Below are 27,003 nucleotides of genomic sequence, written 5' to 3' on the forward strand. Positions count from 1 at the left end.
CTTCTCCAGGGGATCTTTCCAACCCAAGGACCAAACTCAGGTCTCCAGTATTGGCGGGCAGATTCTTTACCACTGAGCCACCTGGGAAGCCCCCTAATGAGGTTGACTTGCTGCCTAATGGGGCAGAATTCTGAGCACACACATCAGTCCTGGGAGCACAGCTAATGCGCCATCCTTAGAGCGGGAGGGTCAGGGAGGGGACAGCAGTGGGCTTGGCTTCCAGCCTCCCAGGTATCTACAGTGAGTCTAAGACACAGGCAGAGTTTCTTTGAAGCTGGTGGGGAGGGGTGGGTTCATGTGGCCCATGGATTTGGCTCCTGGGGGAGGAGAGGAGGTCAGAGGAGCGGGGCTTCAGCCTGCTGACAGCTGATCACCCCATGCCTAGCCGTCCCACCCTCCGTCCTGCTGGGCCGGGGCTTGCCCACCCTGAGCTCAATCCTGTCCCTCGAGCACCACGTCCCAGTGAAAGGGCCAGGGCTTCTTACCCCGGGGCTGGTTGCAGCAAGCCTTGCAGTGATTTCTAATAACTCAGAAATGAATTCAAGGTGAGATCAGATGACAAACAGGAGACAGAAATGGAATCTCATCCAGACTCAGGCTCTGCCAGACCCCGGTGTCCTGTCCAGTGCCTGGCAAGCAGGCAACAGCAGGCAGTAAACACCCCAGCTGACACTTCCAGCCTGGGTCCGTCCCTCCTGAAGTGGTGGGGTAGGGGATGGGGGACACCAAGCATCTTGGTAGCTCCAAGAGAGAGATGACCCCCAATCTCCTGCCCTCCTTCTGTAACACCTTACGGATCAGCCATCCAGGAACTAATGTCGCCCGTTTTTAAAAAAAATCTATTTCATATTATTTCAGCCCATGTCTCCCTGGAGATAATGAGTCTCCTACATTAACTGCCCGCTGTGCAGAGTTTGCGCTTAAATTGCCTCCCTGAGCTCCAGGGGGTTACCCATATTCTTAGTATTCGGGAATCTGGAGAGGAAAAACACGCCTTCACCTTCTTCTCCTTTTTCTGACCTGGAAGAGCTGAGTCACATTTCCGCTCAGCATTTTGTCTTTCTGGCCAGAAAAATCCTTATCTTGTTTTCAGCATGGCCACCCACGCCTCCACAAGGGAGCCTCCCCTCGCCCCTGCACTCACTGCCCCAAGTCAAGGTTTGTGATGAAGAGCCCTCGTGCCAGGCGCTCCAGGCTTGGTCCTTCCTGGTGCCAGCACAACTCTGGACACTGGCTTCCAGAAACCCCAGGTGTCTTCCTGAGTGGACAGGCCCACCAGCCTCCACAGGCAATTTGTGTTATTCTTTTTTTTTTTTTTTCTTTAATTTAGTTCTTCCTAGTGACTTCACTTTCACTTTTCACTTTCATGCATTGGAGAAGGAAATGGCAACCCACTCCAGTGTTCTTGCCTGGAGAATCCCAGGGACAGCGGAGCCTGGTGGGCTGCTGTCTATGGGATCGCGCACAGAGTCGGACACGACTGAAGCGACTTAGCAGCAGCAGCAGCAGCATCCTTTTATAAAATTTTTATTTATTTATTTATGGCTGCTCTGGGTCTTTGTTGCTGCACGAGGGCTTCTCTGGTTGTAGTGAGCAGGGGCTTCTCACTGCAGTGGCTTCTCTCGTTGTAGAGTGCGGGCTCTGGAGCACAGGCTCAGTAGTTGTGGCCCATGGGCTTAGTTGCTCCAAGGCATGTGGAATCTTCCGGGACCAGGGATTGAACCCGAGTCCCATGCGTTGGCAGGCCTTAACCACTGGACCACTAGGGAAGTCCTGAACCCTCTTTTCTGACTCCCAGGCTCTCCTCTCTTTGCGACTCCTTGTGGCCTTCCCACCACGACATTGGTTTTCCCTCCTGGCTTTGGGATAGTGGTAAGCAGAGGCACAGCCCATCAAACCCGCCCATGACCAAGTGAGGAGCGGGTGCCAGGCAGGGTCCATGCTGACCCAGCAGGAGCCAGCCCGTTAGGGCCTTGGCCTTGGCAAATGGGGCAGTGCCAGGCTCAGAGCCCAGACTGGATTAACCCATCCTCAAGGTGCCCCCACCTTCCACCCTCAGGACAAAGTTTAATGGCGCAAAATGCATGCATTCTCAGTCACTTCAGTTGTGTCGGACTCTTTACAACCCCATGGAACTGTAGCCCACCAGATTCCTCTGTCCGTGGGATTCTCCAGGCAAGAAGACTGGAGTGGGTTGCCATTCCCTTCTCCAGGGGATCTTCCCAACCCAGGGTTCGAACCAGAGTCTCTTACATCTCCTGCATTGGCAGGCAGGTTCTTTACCACTAGTGCTACCTGGGAAGCCCAATGGCACAGAAAGCATCCCTTTAATTAAAAACTAGTTTGAACAGCTTCCAGGGCCCTGCGCTTCCCGCACACTGGGTGCCATCTGTCACTTTGCACCCACTAAACAAGTCCTCTCACGACCGATCACAAATGATGTGGCGCTTCATCACCCGGGACAGTTTCGCATCATCTGCAAACGTGGAGATATTATTGGGAATTTCTTCCCCCAAAGCATAATGATTTTAAGTAAGACATGGCCTGGTCCTGAGCCAGCGTGAATCTTCTGGCTTCCATTTGTCCATCCAGAAACGTGCCCACACATCCCACCCACAGGTGTGGTGGGGCCTTGAGGTCCACCTGCGCAGTTAAACCTTCTCCCCAGCAGCATCCTCCAGGATGGCTTGACCTTCCAGGGGCCTTTGGATAGAACCTGCTTGGAGGCTTTCAGAAAGTCTGGACCAGCAGCATCCATTGAGCCCAGGCATCTTTAACTTCACGGGCTGAGAGACACATTCTCCACTTCAGTGTCCCTGGGTGGTCAGGACGGTACCAGGTGTGATTTCCCACAATTCGTGTGTTTTCCCTACATCACCTGTGGGTGAAAGAGGACCGAGCTGGCCATCCCCCAAGCCAGCAGGGTTCCTGGAAGCCCACACCAGGTGGAAATTGTTTAACTGTATTCCCATGACTGGTAAATTCTGGTAATTGTGTAACAGCGGCGGCAGCAGCCGCAGCACTCAGCAGTTACCCAGGGTTTTTCATCTTTAGACCACTTCACCCACATTAACTAATTAAGTCTCCAAGCCTCCCTCCAAAGCGGGGATGGGCTGCAGGCCCCCGACTCCCTCTGGTGCACGTGCGGGCTTAATGAGGGCCGCCTGGCGGAGGGGGCCGCGGGAGCTCCCCCAAGGCTGCTAGCCTCTTTCCCTGCCTGGAGCAGGAGATGAGGCCCCTTGTGAGCCCCCCAAGTGTCTCCAGGTCCCCACTCTGCTGAGCACTGGCAAAGGAGCAAGGAGGTTCTCTGTGTCTCCTGCCTGCTGGGACTGCAGCGGCATCCGGTACCCAGCCAGGGATGTGGGTCTGGCTCCCAGGAAGCCCACAACTGACAGCTGATTTTGCCTATTACTAGGGACGCCCAGGGGCACCTCTTTCATATCCTACTCTGCCTCCTTTCTTTGTCTTCTGGCTTCTTCAACAGGCCCCAACTCTGGGGACCTGCTTCTGCCCCCCACCACCACCCAGTTGCCAGGTGCTCAGCTCCAGGTGTCCCCAACCTCCCCCAAACTCTACAGCCCTGCCTGACCACTTAGGGTGTCCTGACCACCACAGGTCCTTGACACTGAGACAGGGGCTCTGCCGCCTTGGCTGTGCCCCGTGGAGCCACAGCCACCCCACCCCACCACTTTCCAGCAGCTCCCAGGGCCCCATGGACCCAGCCAGGCTCCCTGGATCTGTTTATGCTCTGGTAAAGCTCTATCTTCATTGTGGTTGCTCAGGGCATCAGGGCTAGGTCCGCAGCCCTCCACCTGCTGTCTGGCGAGCTCCCTTGGAGCCCCAAGGCCCCCGTGGAGGGGAGGTGATATTGGCATGGAGCTCAGGCCTGGGTTGAATCACAGAGTCCTGAGCATGAGAGTCTGCAGCCCTCAAACATGTAATAATGGCAACTGCTTCTGTGGGTTGTTGAATGCAGTGAATAATGAGACCTTCATGGGGCATAAAGGTGGGGCCCACACATCACTGACACTCAGAAAGCAATCTTTGCAAATAGAGGCGCCCATTGGGAGGTGCATTCTGGGGGTACAGGCATGGTCCTGCCCCCCCAGAAGCACCCAGCACACCTCCAGAGATGGTGGTAAAATGTGGACTCGGTCATGGGAACAACTGGGTTTCCCTAGGTAGGGAAAAGACAACGAGGAGGGCCTGGCAGGCTGCAGGGGCCGATAGACCCCTGGAGACCTAAGGGGGACAGTGGTCCCACCCCATACCTTTATCCAGGGCAGCGGGCAGGTGCCAGGCCGCCCAGAGCAGCTGGAGCCCATGTGAGAGGATTTCTCTCTGCTTTGCAGTGTGGTGACACCCCTGGCCCTGAGCTGCCTGGTATCATCATTTATTCCTTCTCTCATAAATCCTGCCCTTCTTTCTGCCAGCTTTGCACTCCTGTTTTATGGGCGCCTAGCCTCGTTCGTAAAGCACCCAGGTATGGGGAAGCCTCTGCCTGTGATGATCAGAGGGCTCTCAGAATCTGCTCAGACGACAAATGCAACCACAGAATGGACTCGCGAATGCTGCAGACTTGCTCTCTGCCTCCCGCCTCCTCCCAGGCCGGTGGCGCTCAGTCCCGGCCCCCACCCCCTCCCCCCAGCCCTAGTGGGGAGGTGTGTGGCCACTATTACATGCTATTATGACTTTCTGGGTAATGTATACATTTTCACCATCACACGGCCTCTCTCCTTCATTTTTCATGAGAACTGGCACGAGATTAATGACCGAGCCACTGAAGAAACGGAGCGCCATGCCACCCTGATTTATTGAACACTTAGCGTTGATGAAGCTGCAAACAAGAGTCAAACAGATGTTGCAGCTGCATTTTTCTTTATCAAAACCAACAACTTTTTGCATTTTTAACCACTTCTTGCACCACCATCCCTCTAACTCCACAGAAAGGGGAGCTGTCTCCCACTTCACAGCCAGAGGCTAGGAGTCGGGGCTGCGGCTGCAGGACCCCTAGCATCCAGGCACCTGGGGCCCACCACTGGCTGAGGCCGGGAGGATATGAGCTCCTGAAGGTTCTCGCTCCGGGCCACTTGGGTCTCTGGTGAAATTGCGCTGCTTTCTGCCAATTCCAGGGCCTGCACTACAAACCCTGGAGTGGCCCTGACCTATAGGAGGCACAGGGCTCCATTTCCCCCTGCAAACTGGAAGGCGTCCCCACCTGCATCTCAAACCAGTAACAGATCACGAACGCCCATTCTAATCAGCTGTGGGTAAGGCCCCTCCTGAGCCCCTTACCTGCCTCGCCTCCCTGCCAACAAGGTTAAGGCCACATGTACACTCATCTCCTCCAGCCTAAGGAGCAGGCATGAGGGCTCAGCTGGATCAAGTGTTTGCCATTGACACATGCTTTTGCACCCCAGCCCACAGCAATCAGAGCCAGAAGTCCCAGGAGCCATGGGCATCACCTCAAGGTTGGAAGTCAGAGCTCTCCAGGGACGAGCTTGGCATCCCCAACCCCCAGTCTTTGTGCCACCCCCACCCACTGGCTGCCACTACCCTCGCTTCTCACGTCTCTGTTGAGCACCTTGGTCTATTTCCTTTCCTCTCTCCTTCTCACACCCTGACTCCTCCTCCCCTTCCAGCTTCGCCCAGGCCTGAGGTCCAGCCCTCCAGGCCCACGTTCTGCATGATGCGGGGGACTGAGTTCAGTTCTCCCTCGGGGCTGTGTTAAAGGACCTGTGGGAACAAACAGAGAAACACCTGGCAGCCGTTCCCCACCTGATGCTCTCCTGGGCTGCTGCACCCACCTCGCCCCAGCCACCAGGGTCTAGGGATTTGTCCTGTTTGCAGCAAGAGCTGTTGCAAATTAACTCAGATCATTGATGCCGCCGTTGGCACCCCAGCTGCCCCCTCCACTGCTGCCCCAGCCACTAACACCCTGCTAGAGCATTAACCCTCATGTAAGAGCAGAATGGGGGTGCTTTCTTTTTCATAGCAGTCTCCCCTCCTGAAATCCCCATCACCTGTAATTAAGATTAAATCTACTTCCCCCTACCAATCCAATGCCCTTCTCCTGCTTGCCTCTCCCCTACCTGCTCAGCCTGAGAGAAGGGAATCCACCTCAGTCCCATGTCTGCCCATGGGTACCCCAGCAGCCTGGGGTACCCAGGTCAGGAAAGACGGCTGTGGTCATAGATGCCAGGAAAGGGGCATTCTGGAGAGGGGAGGGCTGTGGGGACAGTGCACCCAGCTGGTCAGGTTTCCTTAGAAACCTGGTGGTCACCTGTAAGCAGCTCAAATGCCTGGTGAGCCTCAGGCCAGGCCAGGGATGGGCCCCAGGGGAAAGGGACCCAGAAACTACAGAGGGCCCTGCCTTTCAGCAACTGCTAATGGTGGTTTCCCTTGACTTTGAACTCTATCAGTGGTTCCCAAATTGTGTTCCAAGAAACACTTGGGTCCCAAGAGGTGGTCAGGTTCATGGTCAAATAAGCCTGGAAATCCTGCCCGCACAAGGCCCACCCAGAGATCCTCCAAGGCAGGGTATCCCCAAGGTTCTGACAAGTCCTGCAGCTAAGGAGCTGATTTCACTTTAGCCCTGCATGCTCTCTGCAGAACATTCTCACAACCCCTCCTGGGCCAGCTTCCATTTGTCCCCCTAGCTCAGGTGAAAGACTCCAACTAGGAAAGATGCTTTAGGGGACAAGCCCTAACTCGGCCCCAGGAAACCCTCTTCCACCAGCTCTAGCTCACAGTTCTCTGGCCAGCGGGCCCAGCCCACAGCCTGGAACTAGGCCCGTAGCAAGTCCAAACCTCTCATTTCCAGTAAAACTTGAGGAGGAGCTTGGTTGAGGACCAGCTGAAGGGAGACCAGGAGAAGGGGGCTGCCCCACACCACCCCCTCCCCCAGCAGGGCCTGGGCTCTGGGGGCGGCTGAGCGGCCCCTACCCTCGGCACTCAGCAGGTGGACAGCGCCCCCCTACCCCCACCCCGGGGCTCTGGGAGCCCTCCCTGAACAGGACGGAGCCCGGCCACCAGAGTTCTTGCTTCCAGGTGGGAAAACAGGCCAAACCCAGCTGTGACTGCTCAGAAATGTGAACCAGGGTGGGTGCCACAGTAAGGAAAATAAAGGCTGCGAAGGCAGTAGGGCCCTAGGTGGCAGCAGGGAGGCACCACGCGTGGCTGGGGGTGTCTCTGAATACAGTGTCCAAAAGGAGGTGGCACTGAGACTCAGGTGGCGAGGAGCACATCAGTCAGAGAGAACAGCTCAGGAGAGAAAGAAGGCAGCAGAGGCAGGACGAACCCAGGGGAGCATGAATGACTGGAGAGGAAAACAGATGGCGGGTCCCCAGGACCAAGTCAGGAGGGTGGGGTTCATTCTTGGGCCAGGGAGCCGGTGCTGGAATCCTAGGGTCCACCGGCTAGTGTCAGAAGAGGGATGGGGAGGAGAGGAGGGAGGAAGCAGGGAGATGCAGGTGGACGGTCCGTGTGGCAGGGGGTGGGGCTCCAACCAGGTGGTCTCCAGAGTGTGGGGCCGAGTCGGGGGTGGGCAGGCTTACTTGAGGATGGAGAACTGATGGAACTTGGTGACAGGTGGATTGGAGGGAGAGACAGAGAGGAGAAAGACTTTAACTGGGGCCACTGCAGGGAGGTGGTGCCATTCGTCATCAGGTGAAGCTGGGGTGGCCCAGGTGTGGGGAGTGCAGCCATAAGGCTGGGTCACGTAAGTCAGGGGCATTCCGAGGCCCCTTGATGGGCAATGGGACAGGTGAGCTTGGAGCAGAGCAGGGAGGAAGGCTGGAGGGGGAAATAAAGCCTTCCTTGGAATATGGTGGGCAGAAGGCCGTGAAGCTGGAGGAGGGTAGTGAGGGGGCAGGGGGACAAAGACCCCGCTGTGAGGCCTGAGGAGGAAGGGACAAGACAGCCATAAGAGGAAAATCTGGGTGGACGGACTATTAGTGGGGAAGGTGTGCACTGTAAGTGGGTAAACTGCCTGTTAGAAGCTTGCTCTGGTCATTCTCTCTAGAAAAACACCAGGGTTTTGTTTGGTTTGGGGTTTGGTGGCAACTAGTAGTTAGAAGACCAGGACCCTCCAGGATGGGACTTTGAACCTCACAAAGACCCCATCACAGCCCCTGCAACAGAAGAGTGGGGGCTCTGTCCACTCATAGGTGAAGCGCTCAAAAGGGAGGAAGGGGGTCTCCTAGTCCATGGCTCCACCCAGAAAACTCTGGAACCTCTCTGAGAATTTTTTTTCCTGGGGCATAGTTGACATACAATGTTGTGTTGGTTTCGGGTATACAGGAAAGTGACTCAGTTATACATACACATATATCCACTCGTTTTTAGCTTCTTTCCCCAGATAGGCCATTACAGAGTTATTGAATAGAGTTCCCTGTGCTATAACGTAGGTTCTTATTGTGTATGTGTATGTTAGCCGTTCAGTCGTGTCCAGCTTTTTGTGAGACCATGGACTATAGCTCGCCAGGCTTATTAGTTATCTACATTTGTTGTTGTTCAGTCACCAAGTCATATCTGGCTCTGCGACCCTATGGACTGCAGCACACCATGTTTCCCTGCCCTTCACCATCTCCAGGAGCCTGCTCAAACTCATGTCCATCGAGTCAGGGATGCCATCCAACTATCTCATCCTCTGTCGTCCCCTCCTCCTCCTGCCCTCAATCTTTCCCAGCATCAGGGTCTTTCCCAATGGTTGGCTCTTCACATCAGGTGGCCAAGTGTTGGAGCCATTTGCATAGTGGTGTGTATACGTCAGTCCCAATCTCCCAATGTCTCTTGCCCTTCTGACTCCCTGGTAACCATAAGTTTGTTTCTACATCTGTACCTCTATTTTTGTTTTGGGTAAGTTTCTTCATACCCTTACTTTTTAGATTCCACATATAAGCGATATCATATGATATTGTCTTTCTCTGTCTGACTTATTTCATTCCGTATGACAACTTCTAGGCCCATTCATGTTGCTGCAAATGGCATTGTTTCATTCTTTTTTATGGCTGAGTAATATGCCACTGCATATATGGACCACATCTTCTTTATCCATTCCTCTGTGGATGGACACTAATCTTACTTCCATGTCTTGACTATTGCAGATAGTGCTGTTATGAACATTGAGGCGCATGTATCTTCAAGTTATAGTTTTCTCTGGGTATATGCCCAGGAGTGGGATTGCAGGATCATATAGTGGTTCTATTTTTAGTTTTTTTAAGGAACATCCATACTGTGAAATTTCTTTGAGACTTTCTCTTAACCTCCGCTTCCCCTCCACAGCCACCCCATCGGGCTCCCCCAGGCCTTTAACAGCAGACAAGCCTTCTGGACACTCAGGGAGGTCATTTCAAAGGCCACTGTCACCTTGCAGGGTCGGCCTGTAACATCTTCATGGAAATTCCGTATCCCAGAGCAGAGCCTCTACCTGAGAACTCAGACCTGCAAGGTCTGACCTGGGTGGTAAATCCTGGGGGACCCTTAGAGGATGTCTGCTTGAGGTGGGGACAGGGAGATGAAGGCAGGCTGGCTTCACAACGGTCTAGGACCGAGAGTCTGGGTGGGTCTGGTGGAGTGCATCCTCAGCTGTGTCCCCTGGAGCCAGCCTGCCCCACCGGGCTGGCAGCTCCCTACTCGTTCAGGATCTGACACTGTTATGAGCTCCCCCATGAAACTGAAGCATTGGAGCTCTGCGCCTAATATATTTTTCTGCCAGAAACACCCAATAAAATGTACAACTAATGAATAAAATCACAACGTTGCCAAGAAGTGATGTGTGCCCCCAATTTCCAAAAATACCTCAATCACTCTGTGTCTTAAAACCGGCCTCAAGCCAGGAAGTCGTTACTTAAAATTCAACTCAGGAGTTTCAGCTGTGGGAACTCCAGGCCCAGGGATGGAATTTGTGTTAAAGATATAAACCATGACGCAGCCCACTTCTGCCTTTCCTAATCCCAAACCCAGCCTCCTTGCAGCCGTCAGGGACTGAGGCTATCAAGGCCGCTGAGAAGCATAAGGCCTAGAATGGAGGCACTTGGGAAGATGTACGTGTTGGGTGTATTGAATGGGGCTGTGGTGGATCTTGAGTCCCTACGTCACTGGCAACAGGCAGAGCACCCACAGACCACTGGATGTGTGAACTCCTGAAATGCAGTGCTGATGCACCTCGGGCATCCTTCTGGGCTGGGAGCAGAGAAGCCATGTGTGCATGCTCACTTGTTCAATCGTGTCCAACTCTTTGTGATCCCTGGACTGTAGCCCACCAGGGTCCTCTGTCCATGGGATTCTCCAGGCAAGAATACTGGAGTAGGTTGCCAGTCCCTTCTCCAGGGGACCTTCCTAACCCAGGGATGGAACCTGGGTCTCCTGCATTGGCAGATAGATTCTTTACCCCTGAGCCACCTGGGAAGCCCCAGCCTTCATCAGATTCTCAGAGGCCTTAGACCCAGAAAAGGTTAAGAACCAGCCTTGCCTTTAGCTTTCTATGAACACCCCATGCTCAGAGAAGCTGCCCTACCCTTCGAAGACACTGAAAACTAAGGCCAGGTGTCAGCTGAACACAAGTCTGGGAAGAGTAAGAACAGAATATCCAAAGTTCAGTTCAGTCCAGTCACTCAGTCATGTCCTACTCTTTGCGACCCCATGAATCGCAGCATGCCAGGCCTCCCTGTCCATCACCAACTCCCGGAGTTCACTCAGACTCACGTCCATCGAGTCAGTGATGCCATCCAGCCATCTCATCCTCTGTCGTCCCCTTCTCCTCCTGCCCCCAACCCCTCCCAGCATCAGAGTCTTTTCCAATGAATCAACTCTTCGCATGAGGTGGCCAAAGTACTGGAATTTCAGCTTTAGCATCATTCCTTCCAAAGAAATCCCAGGGCTGATCTCTTCAGAATGGACTGGTTGCATCCAAAGTCAGCCTCATGCAATTCTACAAACATGAAATGAGCAGCAGGCATTGCCCAACACAGTGATAGCTCCTAGGCATTGTCCCTGTTGTTGAGCAGATAAAGAGGTCCACAGACTATTAAGACACAAACACAATCTCCACCTTGCTGTGGTGGAAGTACAGAGGGTGAGGTGTCCAGAAGGGCTTCCTGGAGGAGGAGGCAAACCTTGTGCCTGTCTTCATAGGGTAGGTGGAAGCTGGTTAAGCAGAAATGGAGTTGGACCTGGAAGGAAGGGATGGGGCTTCCTGAATTAGGACAGTACAAGTGCCACAGGGCAGGAACTCAAGTTCTGGGAGTTTTGATGCAAGGTGAGGGCTGCCCTTTGCTCCCCAGGTCCCCACCTGCCCGCCCACCCACTACCATGCCCTCCCACAGCTTTTCCAAGCACCCAGGCTGTGCTCAGTGGGGCAGTGGGGCAGGAAGTTGTGGGCCTTTCATCTCTCAGACATCTGGCATCCTGGCTTCCTCCCTGCAGGGCCGGGCTCCTGCTCCTGGGGCTGGGATCAGAGGAAGCCCTGGGGTCCCTGTGTTCCTTTGATCTTTACTCTGTCTCGCTCAGCAGCTAGCGCTGCTGTCTGGCCAGGCACAGGCTCAGGCCGGAGCTCCCCGCCTGGGGAGGCCAGCGTGCTGGTTGGTAGGAAGGATGCAGGGCTGGAATGCAGGTGTATGGCCCCTCATCTCCTGGACTACCCCATCCAGGCCACAAGCATGGCAGATCTAGCCAGCCCACCTGCCTCGTGGGCATATTGTAAGGATGAAGTAAAACAGGAAACGGGAAAGCAGTTAGACTGGGCAAAGAGAGGCCACCAGATCTCAGCAGGACTTGAAAGCAGAGTCAGAACCCTGACTTCCAGCCCCGTCTTCTGTCCGTTGCCAGGCACACAGTTTTGGGCACACAGCTTCGCTGGGCTTCAGGGTCCTCACTGTAGACAGGGGTGCACTGCCCTGCCCAGCCTGCCTTCCTGGCTTGCACAGCCACCAAATGAGATAATGGATGGAAAGTGCTTTGAGAAGAAGAAAGTGCGGTGCCGATGTCAGGGATTATCATTATTATTAAGAAGCATGATTACTGCAATCTAGAAATGCCGCCATTAAAGAGAAGCTCCTGTTCATGTTGATTTAATTTCCTGGTTAACTGAGCGTTGGCCAGAAAAAAAACTCTGCGTTTCAACCCTTATTGAAAATCTTTTAAAATGATGCCAGTGTACCTTCCTGCACTGGTCGTGGTGTCATCTTGAGTCTTTATTTATTAACGCATCGATTGAGTCACAAAGTCCTATATTACTCTTGCTCTGATCAGATCCAAAAAGGTGATGGCAGACTCAAGCTACTCCATGATGGGGGTCCTTATACCCACCCACCCAGGACTCCTCTTGTTGGGTATTAGAAGGGAAAAGTCAAAGAGGTGGATCTGGGAACCAGCAGAGGATGGGGTCTTCCAAGTGGCTTTTCCACAGTTTCCTGCTGTACTTGATATATTATCATATGTTTCTTGATGCTTCAAAAAATACTTTCTGGGACTTCCCTGATAGTCCAGTGGTAGACTCTGCACTTCCACTGCAGGGGACTTAGGTTCTATCACCGCTTGGGGAACTAAGATCCTGCGTGCCACACAGCATGGCTGCAAAAAGAAAGGAAAGCAAAGAAATACTTTCTGATTGGGGTAGAAGGCCTTTCTGGTTTATTCAGTGACATGGCTGCTTTTTCTTAACAACATTATCAGGCCCAACGTGGCCCAATGAACAGCTTGGTTTTCTGGGAATGGGGCGGGGGTGGGGGGGGGGCAGTCATTGAAAGCCACAGAGGGGCCTGTGGTCTTTGCAATGTAGCTGCTTCCCCACAAAAGCCCCTTTGGCAAGTGGCTACCAGAGCTGGTGATGGGCAGAGCAATGGAGGGCACTTTGAGTTGGATCTGATGGGAAGAGGCTGACCCATCTCAATGAAACCATTTGAGGACAAAATGTGTCTTCAGCATCTTCACAGAGAGAGTTCTTTCCACTTAAAAGATCCGGAGATTTCCGAGGAGGAGTTTTCAAAGACTCTTTTTTTTTTTTTTTTTTTTGAGTTTTCAAAGACTCTGAGTGACAGCTGTCTCCTGGGTGATGCTTGCTCAGGGAGACCACAGGCTGAGGGGCAGAAGGGTATCCAGCTCTTAGAAGTGGGTGCCTTGGACTTCTGTGGTTAAGATGCCATGCTTCCACTGCAGGGGGCACAGATTCGATCCCTAGTGGGGCAAGTTCCATGTGCCACACAGGATGGCCGAAAAAAATTGATCCTTGCATGTTAAGTTCCAGGAACTCCATTTTTCCCGTAGGAGGAGGGTGGTGGTGATGCCCATGCGGGGGGAGTCCAGAGAGTTGCAAAGGGGAAATGCATGTAGAGCACAGAACAGGGGCCAGGGCTGCTGGGCAGCTGTAGGCACAGGTCCTGGATGTGGGGCTGGAGATACGTTTACCTCATATGTGGTCCTTAATTACATCTTCCCAGGTGACACAATGGTAAAAAAAAAAATCCACCTGCCAATGCAGGACATGGGGATTCCATCCCTGGGTTGGGGAAGATTCCCTGGAGGAGGAAATGGCAACCCACTCCAGTATTCTTACCTGAAAAATTCCATGGACAGAGGAGCCTGGCGGGCTACAGTCCATGGGGTCCTGAAGAGTCAGACACAACTGAGCCACTGAGCATGTATGTGTGGTCTTTACTTTTGCATGAAGCTGCTCACATGTGGATCAGTGGGTCTCAACTCGGGGCAATTTAGGTGCCCCAAGGGGCAATGGGCAAAATCTGGAGATTTGAGGAAGGAGGCAGTGCTTGATGGCCTCTGGCAGGTGATCGCCAGGGGCGCTACTGGTGAGCATCCTGCATTTCACAGCGTGGCCCCCACAACAGGGAATGAGCTGGTTTAATGGTGAGCAGTGCCCAGGTTGAGAAAGCCTGGCATGGGGATGCGCAGCCTGTCCGGGCCTGCGGGATGACTGTGGGCGGGGTGACTTTGGGCGGGCTCCCAGCCACCCTTATGCTGCCCGGTGTCTGTGCTCTCCCCCAGAACCCTGACATCGTCCTGGTGCACTACCTGAACGTGCCGGCCATCGAGGACTGCGGCAAGCCCTGTGGCCCCATCCTCTGCTCCATCAACACCGACAAGAAGGAGTGGGCGAAATGGACAAAGGAGGAGCTCATTGGGCAGCTGAAGCCCATGTGTGAGTAGGCGTGGCCAGCCGGCCAGGGTGCACTGGGGCCCGGCCAGCATCACCCAGACGGGGCCAGAGGTCCTCCGTGGAGTGGAGACCCAGGTGTGGGAGCCCCATTCTGCTCGGATGACGGTGAACTCAGCATTTACAAGGACCCTGCCCAGCCCACAGTCCCTGAGGGGGGACTCCCTAAGCCACAGCCAGAACCAGGATGTCAGCCTGCGTTACAGATGAGAAAGGGGGTTCTGGAGCCCAAAACCCATAGCGAGGAGCAGAGCTGGGAGTGCCCCGACTGCTGTCTTGCAGGCCGCAGACAGGATCACGGTGGCAGTCTGGGGAGGGAGAGGCCCGTGGGCTGAGGACGGGCTGGCTGCCTTCTGGCTTCGGCCCATCTGTTCCTGGGCACGGGGCCTGCCCTGCTCCCAGACGCAGTGACACACAGACGGTGGGAACTGAGCTGGATTTCATTTTGTCAGCGGAGTGATGCTTTCGGGAGCATCTGTCAGGTGCAGATCACTGAATGCAAAACACCAAGCGTGTCCAGATAGCCGGATGCGGCCGGTGTCTCATTTCCATGGGCAGCCACCGGGGCTCTGGGTGGCCTCTCCTGCTGCCTGCATGGTGGGGCTCAGGGAGAACACACCCAAGGAAAGCCGTGCAGCGCACGGGGCCCTGGGCTCTGGAACACTGATCTCTCAAGGCTCAGGGCAAAGACCAGTCATGATATGGGACCTAACTGAGCCAGTCAAGAGGGCCCTAAGAACCTGTGCCCCCTTGGAACTGGAGCTGCAGGGAAGAACCATGTAGAGAGAGCCAGTGAAATGTCCTTTCCTGGAGACAGTATTGGGTCACTGAGTGTCTGAGCCACGGCCAGGTGGCACCTGCAGTGACCAGCTCATCCAAAGAGGCCCTCAGTATTCAGATGAGGATGGCCCCTGCCCCCACCAGCCACAGGTTGAGGATGGAGTCAGGAAGGACAGCGTCTGTGCAGGGAAAGTGTGAAAGTGTGAAAGTGTTAGTCACCCAGTCATGTCCAACCCTTTGTGACTCCATGGACTGTAGCCCACCAGGCTCCTCTGTCCATGGAATTCTCCAGGCAAGAATACTGCAGTGGGTTGCCATCCCTTCTCCAGGGGATCTTCCCAACCCCGGGGTCAAACCCTGGTCTTCTGCATTGCAGGTGGATTCTTTACCATCTGAGCCACCAGGGAAGCCTCTGTGTAGGGAAGTAGACACCAGTAGGCCAATGCGCCAGCCCCCTCAGGGGCTCGACCCCAAGACTAAGGTCCCCCCATGCTCTCCTCCTGGACCACGTGCCCCAGGTGAGGGTCTGGCCAGCCTGCCCTTGCTGCTGCCACCAGGAGCTAAAGCCAGGAGGCCTGGCGTCTTCCAGGCTCGGGTTATGTCCAGTGGAACCATCCTGAGCTGAAGCCATCTGGCACCCTCGGGACGGAGCACAAGATCCGAGGTGTGCCCGAAGCTCTTCTACTCTCGGCACACTGCTGACCCCGCCCTCCCGGGCTGCCGGCCGGGTGGTCCCTCCATGGGAACTGCAGTGTCTCGACCCCCCTCTGCCTGGCTCACCTCCACCCTTACCTGCTCACCCACCTCATCCTTCCACCTCAGCCCAAACAGTGCCTCTTCCATTGACCATCCCAGACCACCCAGGCTGGACCTCACAGCCCCAGCACCCCGGGCCTCCTGACACCTCTCAGGGAGACACCAGACTGAAGCCAGCCTCCCACAATTAACTGGAAGGGGCCACGCGAGCTCTGCAAAGCTCTGCAGAGGACCTGGAAACTTGGGAGACGTCCCAGCTCATTCCCATGGGTACTTCCTGTCTGCTGTTCCTCAGGCCCCCCCACCATACTGGCACATGCAGGGCTCTCTCTACATATCTGTGGGGTGCTGAATGAGTGTGGCTGGACCCAGCTTGATCCACTGCCCTCAGGGACCTGAGTACCTGACAAAGACCCCAGTGGCCAGGCCCTGGGACCAGAGCTGCCCGGTGGCACCCTCCATGGCCAGGCCGGGCTGGGTGGAGAGTGAGGTAATGGTGCCAGGCGTTCCGCTCTGACCCCTGCCCACCCACCCCTTCCATTCAGTGGTGTCTAAATGCGTAGGGCTTGTCCTTGGCCTTGGGTTTCCTCCCCAGGCCTGCCCACACTTCCTCTTGGCAGAGGCTTGGCTGGGCAGCAGCAAGGACTCCGCTAGCCTTGGGCACTGGCGCCACCCAGTCAGGCTGGTTGAGTGAGAGCTGGGCATTCAGGAGTGGGGTGCGCTGTCTAGCTCCGTGACTGCTCCATTGTGTGACCTCAGGCCCATCACCCACCCTCACTGCACCCCAGTTCCCTCTCTGTAAAGTGAGAGAAAGAGTCCAGCGTTCTCTCTACCAAGTCCAGCATCACCCAGCCAGCTCCGTGGGGCTGGGCTTGGCTCCTGGGTTTCTGCAGACCCAGGTCCAAGGCACTGAGACCACTATTTCATTCCATGTCCTGGGAGGTTCCAGAGACTGAGTTAGCCAGAGATTAGCCAAGGGGATGTTCCTGAGGAAAGAGACACCTTTTAAGGTGATCATCATGGTCAGAGGCTCCGGCCTGGGCCCTCCCAGCATATCTCACACACACACACACAGGGGGCCCTTTCCTGTAAGTCACTCCATCACCCCAGTTCCTTCCCCCATCCTCTTGTTTGAGATGCTTCCTTCTCTCTTCATTGTCTCTACCTCCTCACATCCCCCGTTCTCAGAAGGGGCCCTTCCCCAGAAAAGTCACCCTCACCCACAGGAGCCCGATAGGAGTGCATGTCCCCACAGCAGGGGAAGGGGTTAAGCCATGAACTCCAGGCGCTGGAAACAGACCTCGGTCCAACCCTGATGCCCAACAGGAGGGAACTGTGAGCGCCTTTCCAAAAGCCTGCAGTGCATCATGGGAATTATGGAAAAGTACAGCAAACTCCTCATAAGTCTAATCACACTTGGCTCTGTGGTGTCCGGGGGCGGGAGCAGCACGGTGCAGTCACTCAGGCGGTGTGTGTGTGTGTGCATGCGTGTGTGTGTGTGGGTCTGGTTACACGTGCACAGCCTGGAAACACGGCCCAGGAAATATGGCTCCAATAAAAGCTTTAGATGCCGATCGGGCTTGGAACACACACACAGGGCACCAGCTCCCCGTGTTTGGGGAAAGCAGAGGTGTGTGCTGCGAGCCAGGAAGGCATCAGATTTGGTTCCAGAATCAGGCGTGCCACCCAACGCCGGAGCCAAACGCATTAGCTTCATCACATTTTCACATAAATCACATTCCTTCAAAGACTTCACAGTTTGATTTCCTGATGTTTCCAAATTTCCCTGCCCTACAGCAGAGCTGTCAGTGGTTCAATCAAAATGTTGTGCTTATCAGGGGTGAAGTGAAACTGCTCCTCAGCCTCTGCCTCACCTGTTGAAGGTGGGTGGGAGGATCTCACAGACCCCAGCTTCTTGCCAGACTGACTCCAAGAACTCCACCTTGACTCTTGCAGTGGTGACCTTTTGTTGCATGGGGACTTTCCTTCAGTCTGCAAACTGAAAGATGCCTCCTCCAGATTTAAAAAATGAGAGAGAGAGAGGAAAAAAATATTCAGATAACTGATAGGAATTCCCAGCATGTTTCCAAGGATGCCTTCTGTCTTTTGCAATCCCTTCAGCAGTATTTAGAATATGGGTCCTGCTTCTGTGACAAAGATAAAAGGAACAGTGACTTAAATCTTATTTCTTTTTCACAGAGCAATTCAGGATTGATAGGGCAGCCTCACAGGGACAGGAATCGGATCAGCCATCCTGGCTCTTTCCAGCTGGTTGTTCTGCCATTCCTAGGGTACTGCCATCTTTTATGTGGCTCCATGATAGCTGCTCCAGCTCCTGCCATCATAACTGCATTCCAACCGGTGGGAAAAGAAGAAGGAGAGCAACTTTCTTAACTTTAAAGACAGGAACCAGAAGTGGCATACAACGCTTCCACTCATATGTCATTGGCTAGAATTCAGTGGTAGTCACCCCCTCGTTGGCAAGGGAATCTGGGAAGTGAAGACTTTTCTAAGTACTGACATCCTAACTTTCTCTGGAAATAAGTTCTCAGTTCTGTACTGAGTCCTTCAGTACAGCCAGGGTGCCTCTTGTAAGGCCTCAGCTGAGAAAGGCTTGGCTCAGCTTAACTCATGGCCTGAGGATGGATACCCTGGGTTCCATCTGTCTGAGGGTTGGAGTTTTTAGAACTCAAGTGAACATGATCTAAAAGTCAGCAGGTCTCATCTTGCAAACCCCAGGGTCTGTTACAGTGCAGCTGATATGAGAGAGCACCCTCTTTGGCCCCCACACTGCCATAATGTGAGCGGGGCTGGGCAGGTGGGGTCGGCTCCTTCTCGATCAACCTTAAGTGGGAGCAATGACGGGCCAGATGAGCCCTGCACCTCAGTCCCGCCAGCCTGGCAAGAAACCTGCTCAGTGATCCTTGGCTGCCCAGAACCACAGTGGCCCAGACCCTCCACCCTCAGGAAGCCAGATGGAGCCAGTTCCCTTGGAGTGGACCCTCACCTCTGAGTGCCATGGCATTCTTCCCTGCCCCATTCCTTGGCAGCCTGGGAGGGGATAGGCATGCCAGCCGCTTCCCAGCTAGCAGGTGGCAAGGTTGTTCCATCCAGAGTGAGGGATAAAGGCAGGAGCTCTAAGCTGTGTTCTCAGCCCTTCCCCCAGCTGTCCCCACTCAGGGCTCCTCTTGGCGCACCCTAGCCAGCCAGGGAGCCCTGCATTGCCCAGCAACATGGGGCCTTCCCAGAGGCCTGCCTGGCCCCAGAGGCCATCTGGAAGCCCCACCAGCCACCTCTGGGCTTGGCTCTGCTCCCACTGCCTTCCTGGAGCCCCTCTGTTATTATTGCTCAGGGGTTCCCAGGTCTCAGTAGCACTGAGTGGGCAAAACAGGAGCACCCATGCAAATGTCCACACACTCCCGAGTGCACACAGGCACACACGGCTGCCCTCACCACCCACAAGCACACACTCAGGGACACGCTCGGGAGGCAGCAGGGCAGTGCTTGATTTTCTAGTCCTTCCAGCCACACGAGCCTTCCATCACCACCACCACCACCACCTTGCCTCTGGGGCCGGAAACCAAGACCACAGCCCTCAGGTGGAGACACCGGCACCATCTGGGCCAGAGCAAGCACGTGACCGTCCCACCCCACCCCTGAGAGTGGGTGAAGCGGCAGTGGGAGTGAGGGGGGCGGATGTGCAGGACAGACCTGGGGGTGGGGGTGGATCCTGCCCTGCTCCCCCCAGCAGCGAGGGGCCTTGCACAGGCCACCCCAGCTCTGAGCAGTGCTGTCCTCCTCAGGGCAGGAGGGGTCATGGCCTCTACCCTGAAGCCCCATGGCCATCAAACTTCAATGTGGACACAAAGAATGTAGGTGTCAGGGCTGCACCCAGAGCAGGAACCCTGTCCCTTTTCCTAAAGACTCAGGAAAAGGGTGAGTGCTCAGCATTCAACCCCTGCTAAGCCTTGTGCAAGGCCACTGATGGTCCCTCAGGGACTCCTGCATCACCAACACCCACCGAGAACAGGCTTCTAGAACCTCTGCCCTGAGCCCAGCCCTGTGCTTGGGAAAGCTGCCCTGAGGGGAATGCCCAGGCCCCGCCCTCAGGAAGGCAAATCCAAGAGGTTGGACCAGCTGAGGAGGCTGAAGCAGACGGACTGAGAGCAGAGTCGATGGTTCTGCCTTCAAGTACCCAGACGTTCAGAGAACCTGGGCAGAGACAGTCAAGAGGCTTCCTGTCACCCAGCCTGGATGAACACACGGGACGGGCAGGAGGCAGGGAGGCACAAAGGAGGAAACAGGCAGACGCACACACGGGTGTGATACTGAGGTGACGTCACGCTTGAGGCTTTAAGGGCACATTAAGTATGAAGTGATGGAAAGCACATGGAGTCTGAGGTGGCAGTGGTCATGTGAGCAGTGGTCACATGGTCAGTGGTCACGTGAGGCAGGAGGCCATGTTAAGGATGGGGATAGAGGCCTGTTGAGTATGAGGTACTAAAGGTCATGCTCAATGAGGAGGAGGCAGAATTCACGTGGAGTATAAGGGAGTGAAGAACATGTTGAGGAAGTCATGTTAAGTGTGAGGGAGAAAGTTATGTCAAGAATGAAGTGATAAAGTCTGTGTTGACAGTAGGATTGCAGGCCATGGTGAGTGTGGAGAGGGGTGGAGGCCATGTTGGCAGTGAGGGTGGAGGCCATGTTGGCAGTGAGGGTGGAGGCCATGTTGAGTGTGAAGAAGGTGGAGACTATGTTGATTGTGGAGAGGGGTGGAGGCCATGTTGGCAGTGAGGGTGGAGGCCATGTTGGCAGTGAGGGTGGAGGCCATGTTGAGTGTGGAGAGGGTGGAGCCCATGTTGAGTGTGGAGAGGAGTGGAGGCCATGTTGTGTGTAGAGAGAGGTGGAGGCCATGTTGGCATTGGGGGTGGAGGCCATGTCAAGGATGAGGTGATGAAGACCATGTTGATAGTGGGTGGAGCCCATGTTGAGTGTGGGGATCAAATAAGCCCTCCTAGCTGTCCACAATCAATCCTCAGTTACCCCCATCACCTTTAGTCCCTGGGCACCTTCAGCCTGTTGGGGTCTCCAGGAGCCAGGGTCTCAGCCCCTCGCATGCATTCCTGGCCTCTGTGCAGCGGTGAGGGCAGGACAGCAGGCCACGAGGACCCAGCAAAGGTAGGCGACTGGAGACAGGACCCCCCCGTGCTGAGATGTGGCTGCTGCAGCAGAGACTGAAAAGAACAGAAGCTGGTTCTCAGGGGCCTCTTCCAGGAGCTCCTTGCCCTGCAGGTTAAACCAACAGTGAGCTTCCTGGGTCTTCAGAGCCCCCACCCTTTCCTCTCCCTCCCCGGGGAGACCTCACTGCTGTAACAACCCTCGGGTTGTATAGTCAAGGCGTCTGTTGTTTTCTCATCATTTTCCAGACAAAGACCAAAGACCCAGTAAGAGGGGCGGTGTTTATTTGTTTTGCTTTTTTGCTTAGATTGTAATCCTGGTGATTATAGAACATCAGGAAGTAAAATCAACAAAGGCTTTCCTTTCTGGGCCCCCACCGGCAAACCGGTTCTTGGTCGACTAGCGCCACCTGGTGGCCTGCATCAGCAGAGCAGCTCAGATGCAAGCTATCTGGAGGAGCCCTGCTCCCCAGCCTCGGGCAGGCAGGGGCCACGATGCATCCGTGCCTGTGGACCTGGTGTCGGGGACCTGCTCTGTGGGTACGGGTGGGGCTGGAACAATGAGGCTCAGGGAAGCTATTCTTTCCTCCTTCTCAACCCCCAACCCCACCACCCCATTCCTGCCAGTCATCTGTGGCCCATAGAACTTGGACACAGACATTGTCTCAGTGCCAGGAGCAGCGGTCCCCATCAGAACCTCTGGAGCAGGTTGCTGGTAGGCAGACTCCTGTACCCCACTCCCACCCCTGCCCTCAACACATTCTGATTCCACAGGTCAGGATTGGGCCCTAGGAACATTTATTTTCTAACAAGCAAGATTCTCCTGCTTCTTGCAAGGAGAACTTCTAACCCAGTTTCTGGCAAAAGGCCAGCCAAGGAGCCCTGCCATGGAGATCAGGGTCGGCCCCTTGGTGGGGCCACAGGCCTCCTTGAGCATCAGCTGTTTCTCAGATTCAGGAGGAAGGGAGGCTTGAGGGAATGCTGCTCTCAAACTTGCACAAACAACATGGTGTATCATTTCTGGCTATTTCAGGACCCGGTGACGTCTTTCCAGACTCTAGGTTAAGACATGGTATCTACATAAGGAGTTTCCTTGGGTTGAAAATTAGATGTTAGGACCAAGAACATAATGGGGTCTTGCCAAACACTTATTGACTTGAAGTTATTCTGAAACTGTTAGATGGTGTTTCAGGGGGCTCCAAAGAGCTCCAGTCCTTTATGTCTCAGCACAGAAAGAATTCAGTGAGAGGCAAAGTGATAGATAAGAAGTGACTTATTAGAATAGAATGCTTATGAGGCTTACAAGCAGGCAGGCAAGAGGGAGCTACCCTAAAAACTTACTGGTCTGCAGTTTCATAATCAAAAGAAAAGTGGGGAGGGAGAGAAGACAAAGACCACCTTCTTCCTCGTTTTTGAGTTCATATCAAGCTCCTCCTCCAGGTTGAGCAGGAGAGTTTTCTTGTCCCCACACCATCAAGCCCAGACAGCATGACACTATGGAAAAAATATTTCAGGTCCCAGTACAATGAGGGTCTTTACTGTGAAATGTCATCTTTCCACAAATTATTGTTTTTTATGTGGGCAGAGAACATGTCCTAGGGGTCATTAACTTACTGAGCTTACTGAGCAGGATGTGGGTCTCAGGCCACCATTATTTTATTGTTTGGTGGCGGGGGGCGGGATGTTTCCTCCTTCTGCTGCATGAATTTTATTGCTAAGCAACCCTGCTTGGTCTTGTGGGTAAGCAAACCTGCTTTCTTGAGTGATCATTAGCTTACAGGGGTCTCTCATATTTTTTCTCTTCTTATAACCCCCTAGTAGGGTTAACTATTTAATCACCTACTTTGTCCCCTTAGTCCCTATTGATGAGAAGCCCTGGGACACTGTAAAGAGGAGCACATCGGTGTCCCCTTGGGGGGCCCGGGGCCCAGGACCTAGGCTCTGTCTTAAGTGCAGGGGCATTCATCAGTGCACAGAGCCCGCAAGACCCAGAGGTCCCCCTTCCCCGCCTGTGTCAGCTGGATTTGGAGTCCCTGGGGGAGCGGTTCGGTGGTTCACAGGGGGAGTGGTTCAGTGCAGGAGGACCAGGGGAGGATTTCCCTGCCCAGCCTTGCTTGTCCTGTGGTTAGGAGCTGCTGAGATGAAGAGCTGGCAGGGTGGGTCTCCTTACGTTCACTATTCTCCACCGGAATGCCTTCTGGCACCTCCCAGCCCTGCACGAGGGAGAGCAGGCAGTGCAGAGACAGGAGAGAGACAAGGCTGATTTTTTTTTTTTTTTTGATTGAAGTGTAATTTGATTTACAAGTGATGTGTTAGTTTTAGGTGTATAGCACGGTGACTTCAGTTCATTTCAGTTCAGTTGCTCAGTCGTGTCCGACTCTTTGCAACCCCATGGACTGCAGCACACTAGGCTTCCCTGTCCATCACCAGAGCTTACTCAAACTCATGTCTATGGAGTCAGTGATGCTATCCAACCGTCTCAATATCTGTCATCCCTTCTCCCACCTTCAATCTTTCCAAGCATCAGGGTCTTTTCCAATGAGTCAGTTCTTTGCATCAGGTGGTCAAAGTATTGGAGCACAGTGAATCAGATGGAGATATATAGATATAACAGATCTATATATAATATATCTATATTTCAGCTTTCAGCTTTCAGCTCCCGTGGTGGCTCAGCAGTAAAGAATCTGTCTGCAATACAGGAGATCTGGGTTTGATCCCTGGGTTGGGAAGATCCCCTGAAGGAAGACATGGCAACCCACTCTAGTACTCCTACCTAGAGAATCCCATGGACAGAGGAGCCTGGCAAGCTACAGTCCATAGGGTCACACAGAGTCGGACATGACTGAAGCGACTAAGCACCAGCTTCCCTGGTGGCTTTGGATATAGGGGCTTCTCTGGTCGCTCAGACAGTAAAAGAATCTGCCTGTGATGCAGGAGACCAGGGTTTGACCCCTGGGTCAGGAAGATCCCCTGGAGAAAGGAATGGCTACCTACTCCAGTATTCTTGCCTGGAGAATCCCATGGACAGATGAGCCTGGTGGGCTACAGTCCATGGGGTCATCAAGAGTTGGACATGACTGAGAAACTAAACACACACACGCAAATAAATATATAGATATCATCACCAACTCAGTGGACGTGAATCTGAGCAAACTCCAGGAGACGGTGAAGGACAGAGGGGCCTGGTGTGCTGCTGTCTGTGGGGTCACAAAGACTAAGACACAGCTAAGTGACTGAACAACAACAATAGATATAGTTACATAAGTGTGTGTGTGTGTGTGTGTGTGTGTGTGTCTCACATTCTTTTGCATTACAGATTATTACAAAATACTGAGTAAATTGTGCTATTATACATAGCAGTATGTATATGTTAATCCCCAAACTCCTAATTTATCCCTCCCTTTGGTAACCATTGGCTTCCCAGGTGGCTCAATGGTAAAGAATCCACCTGCCAAGGCAGGAGACACAAGTTTGATCCCTGGGTGGGGAAGATCCCCTGGAGAAGGAAATGGCAACCCGTGGTATTCTTACCAGGGGAAATTCCATGGACAGAGTAGCCTGGTGGGCTACAGTCCATGGTGTTGCAAAAGAGTCAGATAGGACTTAGCAACTAAAGAACAACTGGTAACCATAAGTTTGTTTTCTGTGTCTGTGAATCTCTGTTTTGTAAATAAGTTCATTTGTATCTTTTCTTTTTAAGACTGCACAGATAAGCTGTGCCATATGATATTTGTCTTTCTCTGTCTGGCTTACTTCACTTAGTAGGATAGGCTGATTTAAAAACGGGCTGACTTTCTTTTTCTGCTCTGCTGGGAGGATCCAGGTGGTTTTGCAAATATGCCTTTCTCCCTCAGGCTAAATTTTATTTAGCTGATTTGGCCCCCAGACTGGAGCGCTAAGAGAAATGGTTCTTTTGATTTCCTGTCTCTCCCTGGCTACTTGCCTTTCAAGGCCACTTGGGTGCCATGCACCCCCTGCTTTTACAGAATTCCCCCATTCCAACTCTGCCACCCACTGATTCCATAGGCTTTGATGGGGACCTCTCTGTGGTGGTGTTGGGGAGTGCCTGACTGCCTCCTAGGGCTGACACAGCCCTGCTCTAGCTGGGGGGGTGATTTTTTTCAACTTGGAATTTGTTGCCAGCCTTTTAGTCCCCAGATTTTCAGCTTCTCTTTGAAGATAGAAGGTTCTGGCCCACATCGTTAGGAGCCAGGGGCAGCTACCCCCTTTCTAGGGCACCTGCCTCCCTGCAGGCACCATGTCTGAGCATACGGAGGAGGTGTCTGAGACCAGGGTCTCCCAAAAGAAAGATGGAAACCACGCAGAACGCCACCTGGTCCCTGCCCCCACTGCTAGTGGCCTGGAGGGGCTGGTGGACAGCCGGTTCCTCCCACCACCTCTGCCCCTGGGCAGAGCCTGTGAGAAGACGGTGCAGTTGAGCCCAAAAGAGAAGATTCAGAGCTCACGTGGTTCCCAGGTGAAGGAGAAAATCTCAAGCTTCCTCTCCCCTTGCCAAATAGGGCTTCCACTCAACATCACTAGACAATCAGAGAACCTCAAGGGCTTCATGCTCTCACTATAGCACGAAGAATTCCCCGCCTCGGCAACAATGCCACTCAGCAAGTCAGGACATTCTCCAAGCTTTGAATGGCTCCACGATGCATATCCTTGGCCCAGCTAGCGGGACCAGCGCAGAAACACTCAGCCAAGGCCACTTTTTAATGCCGCAGAGCCCCTAGGAGATTGCCTGTGAGGTCAAGTGCGGATGTAGAGGAAGCTCTATTCCCCAGTGGCCTGAATCTCCTGCTGTGATGCCTGAGCAACCCAAACCAGCTCCCTACCCCCCCACCCGAGGTCCCTCCCACCTGGAAGAAGTCCCCAGACCCTCTGCCTTTCCCTGGACTTGTTCACTGTCGGAATACAGCTGATGCCTCCTGGTAGAAGATGGTAAAAGGTTGGAGGGTGGATCTTGTGCCCCACGTCCTCAGAAGCAGGAATTACAAGCTCACTTGGGGCACAGCCCACGTGTCCCACACACATATGCCATCCAGTCCCTGCCCTGCTCAGCCTCCATACCTCTCGAGATGAGATTTCTGAAAATGTTGTCCTCAGGACCCATAGGAGAATGAGAGCTGAGGGTGAGATGGGCAAGTTGAATCGTATGTGGGTGTCTGGATATGAGAAGTTAAAGCTAATGAAAATTTTATCCAGTTGAACCAAGAAATCAGAAGCTGGGCCTTTATTCCTGTCAACAAGAATACAGTGAAAATTAAACCAATGCGGCTGCCATTTCCCATTGACCTTGTTGCCATAGAGACAGCCTTCTAGTGTCAACAACTGGGAGACATCTAAACGGGCTCATTCAGGCCCCGAGAGGCACGTGAGGGTCCCTCTCCCGCCCGCCTCTGTCACGTGGTTCTTCTGTGGGATGACCACATTTCTGGGCTGCCTGGGAGCCTCCAGGGGACACCATTGTCCAGACAAATTATCACAGTGCCCGTTTTGGTCTCCAAGGTGACCTGTCGGGACAGCAGTTAAACGGTCGCCTTTGGGGGTCTTTATGGAGAGTTGAGTCCCTGGGCAGGAACTGAACGAGCCCAGGTTGATGGCAGCCAGGAGAAAGGTCCCCTCCATAAGCCTCTATCAAGAGGTGGGAGGATTTTCTTTGTCACCAACATGCCACTTGTCACCTGCTCACCATAGCACCAAGCAATCTCCTCCTATGTAAAGAAGGCCAAATATCCATCCCAGCAGGTGCCATCTTTGCTGTTGCCTTGGTGACCCAAGCTCCAGTTATCCTTCCAGAAGTTACTGCCCCACAAAGGAGGGCAGGCAGTTGCTCTCCCCAGGTCCCAGTGCCACTGTGGGGTGAGGGGACTTCCAGAGTACTTCTCTAATTCTTTTCCAAAGTGTTCCAGGCATGACATTTCAGAGCAGAAATGGTCACCTCACTCAGGGCCATCAACCCTGTCCTGCTCAGACCTCCTGTGGATGCCACCCAATCAGAACCCCAGGGTGTGGGGGCCCGCTTTTGACTTCAAGTCCAGTGGGGAACAGAAACGTGTCATCAGGTGAACCCATGAGAGGCACCGATTTTACAGACAAGGAAACTGAGGCCAA

General features: G+C 53.9%; 1 protein-coding gene across 5 annotated transcripts in view; it reads left to right on the forward strand.

Annotated features, from left to right (window-relative positions):
* Positions 1-27,003, forward strand: part of CAMTA1 (calmodulin binding transcription activator 1) — a 967,475-nt gene that overhangs the window by 830,681 nt on the left and 109,791 nt on the right. For all 5 annotated transcript variants that reach the window (XM_086344277.1, XM_086344278.1, XM_086344274.1 and 2 more), the window contains one exon: positions 14,002-14,155. In XM_086344277.1, coding sequence (XP_086200403.1) covers positions 14,002-14,155 — 154 coding nt within the window. The remainder of the gene's footprint in view (positions 1-14,001; positions 14,156-27,003) is intronic.

The sequence above is a fragment of the Bos grunniens genome, chromosome 16, assembly GCF_055505025.1.
Source record: "Bos grunniens cultivar Pamir isolate PY7600 chromosome 16, Bosgru_T2T1.0, whole genome shotgun sequence".
Lineage (NCBI taxonomy): Eukaryota > Metazoa > Chordata > Mammalia > Artiodactyla > Bovidae > Bos > Bos grunniens.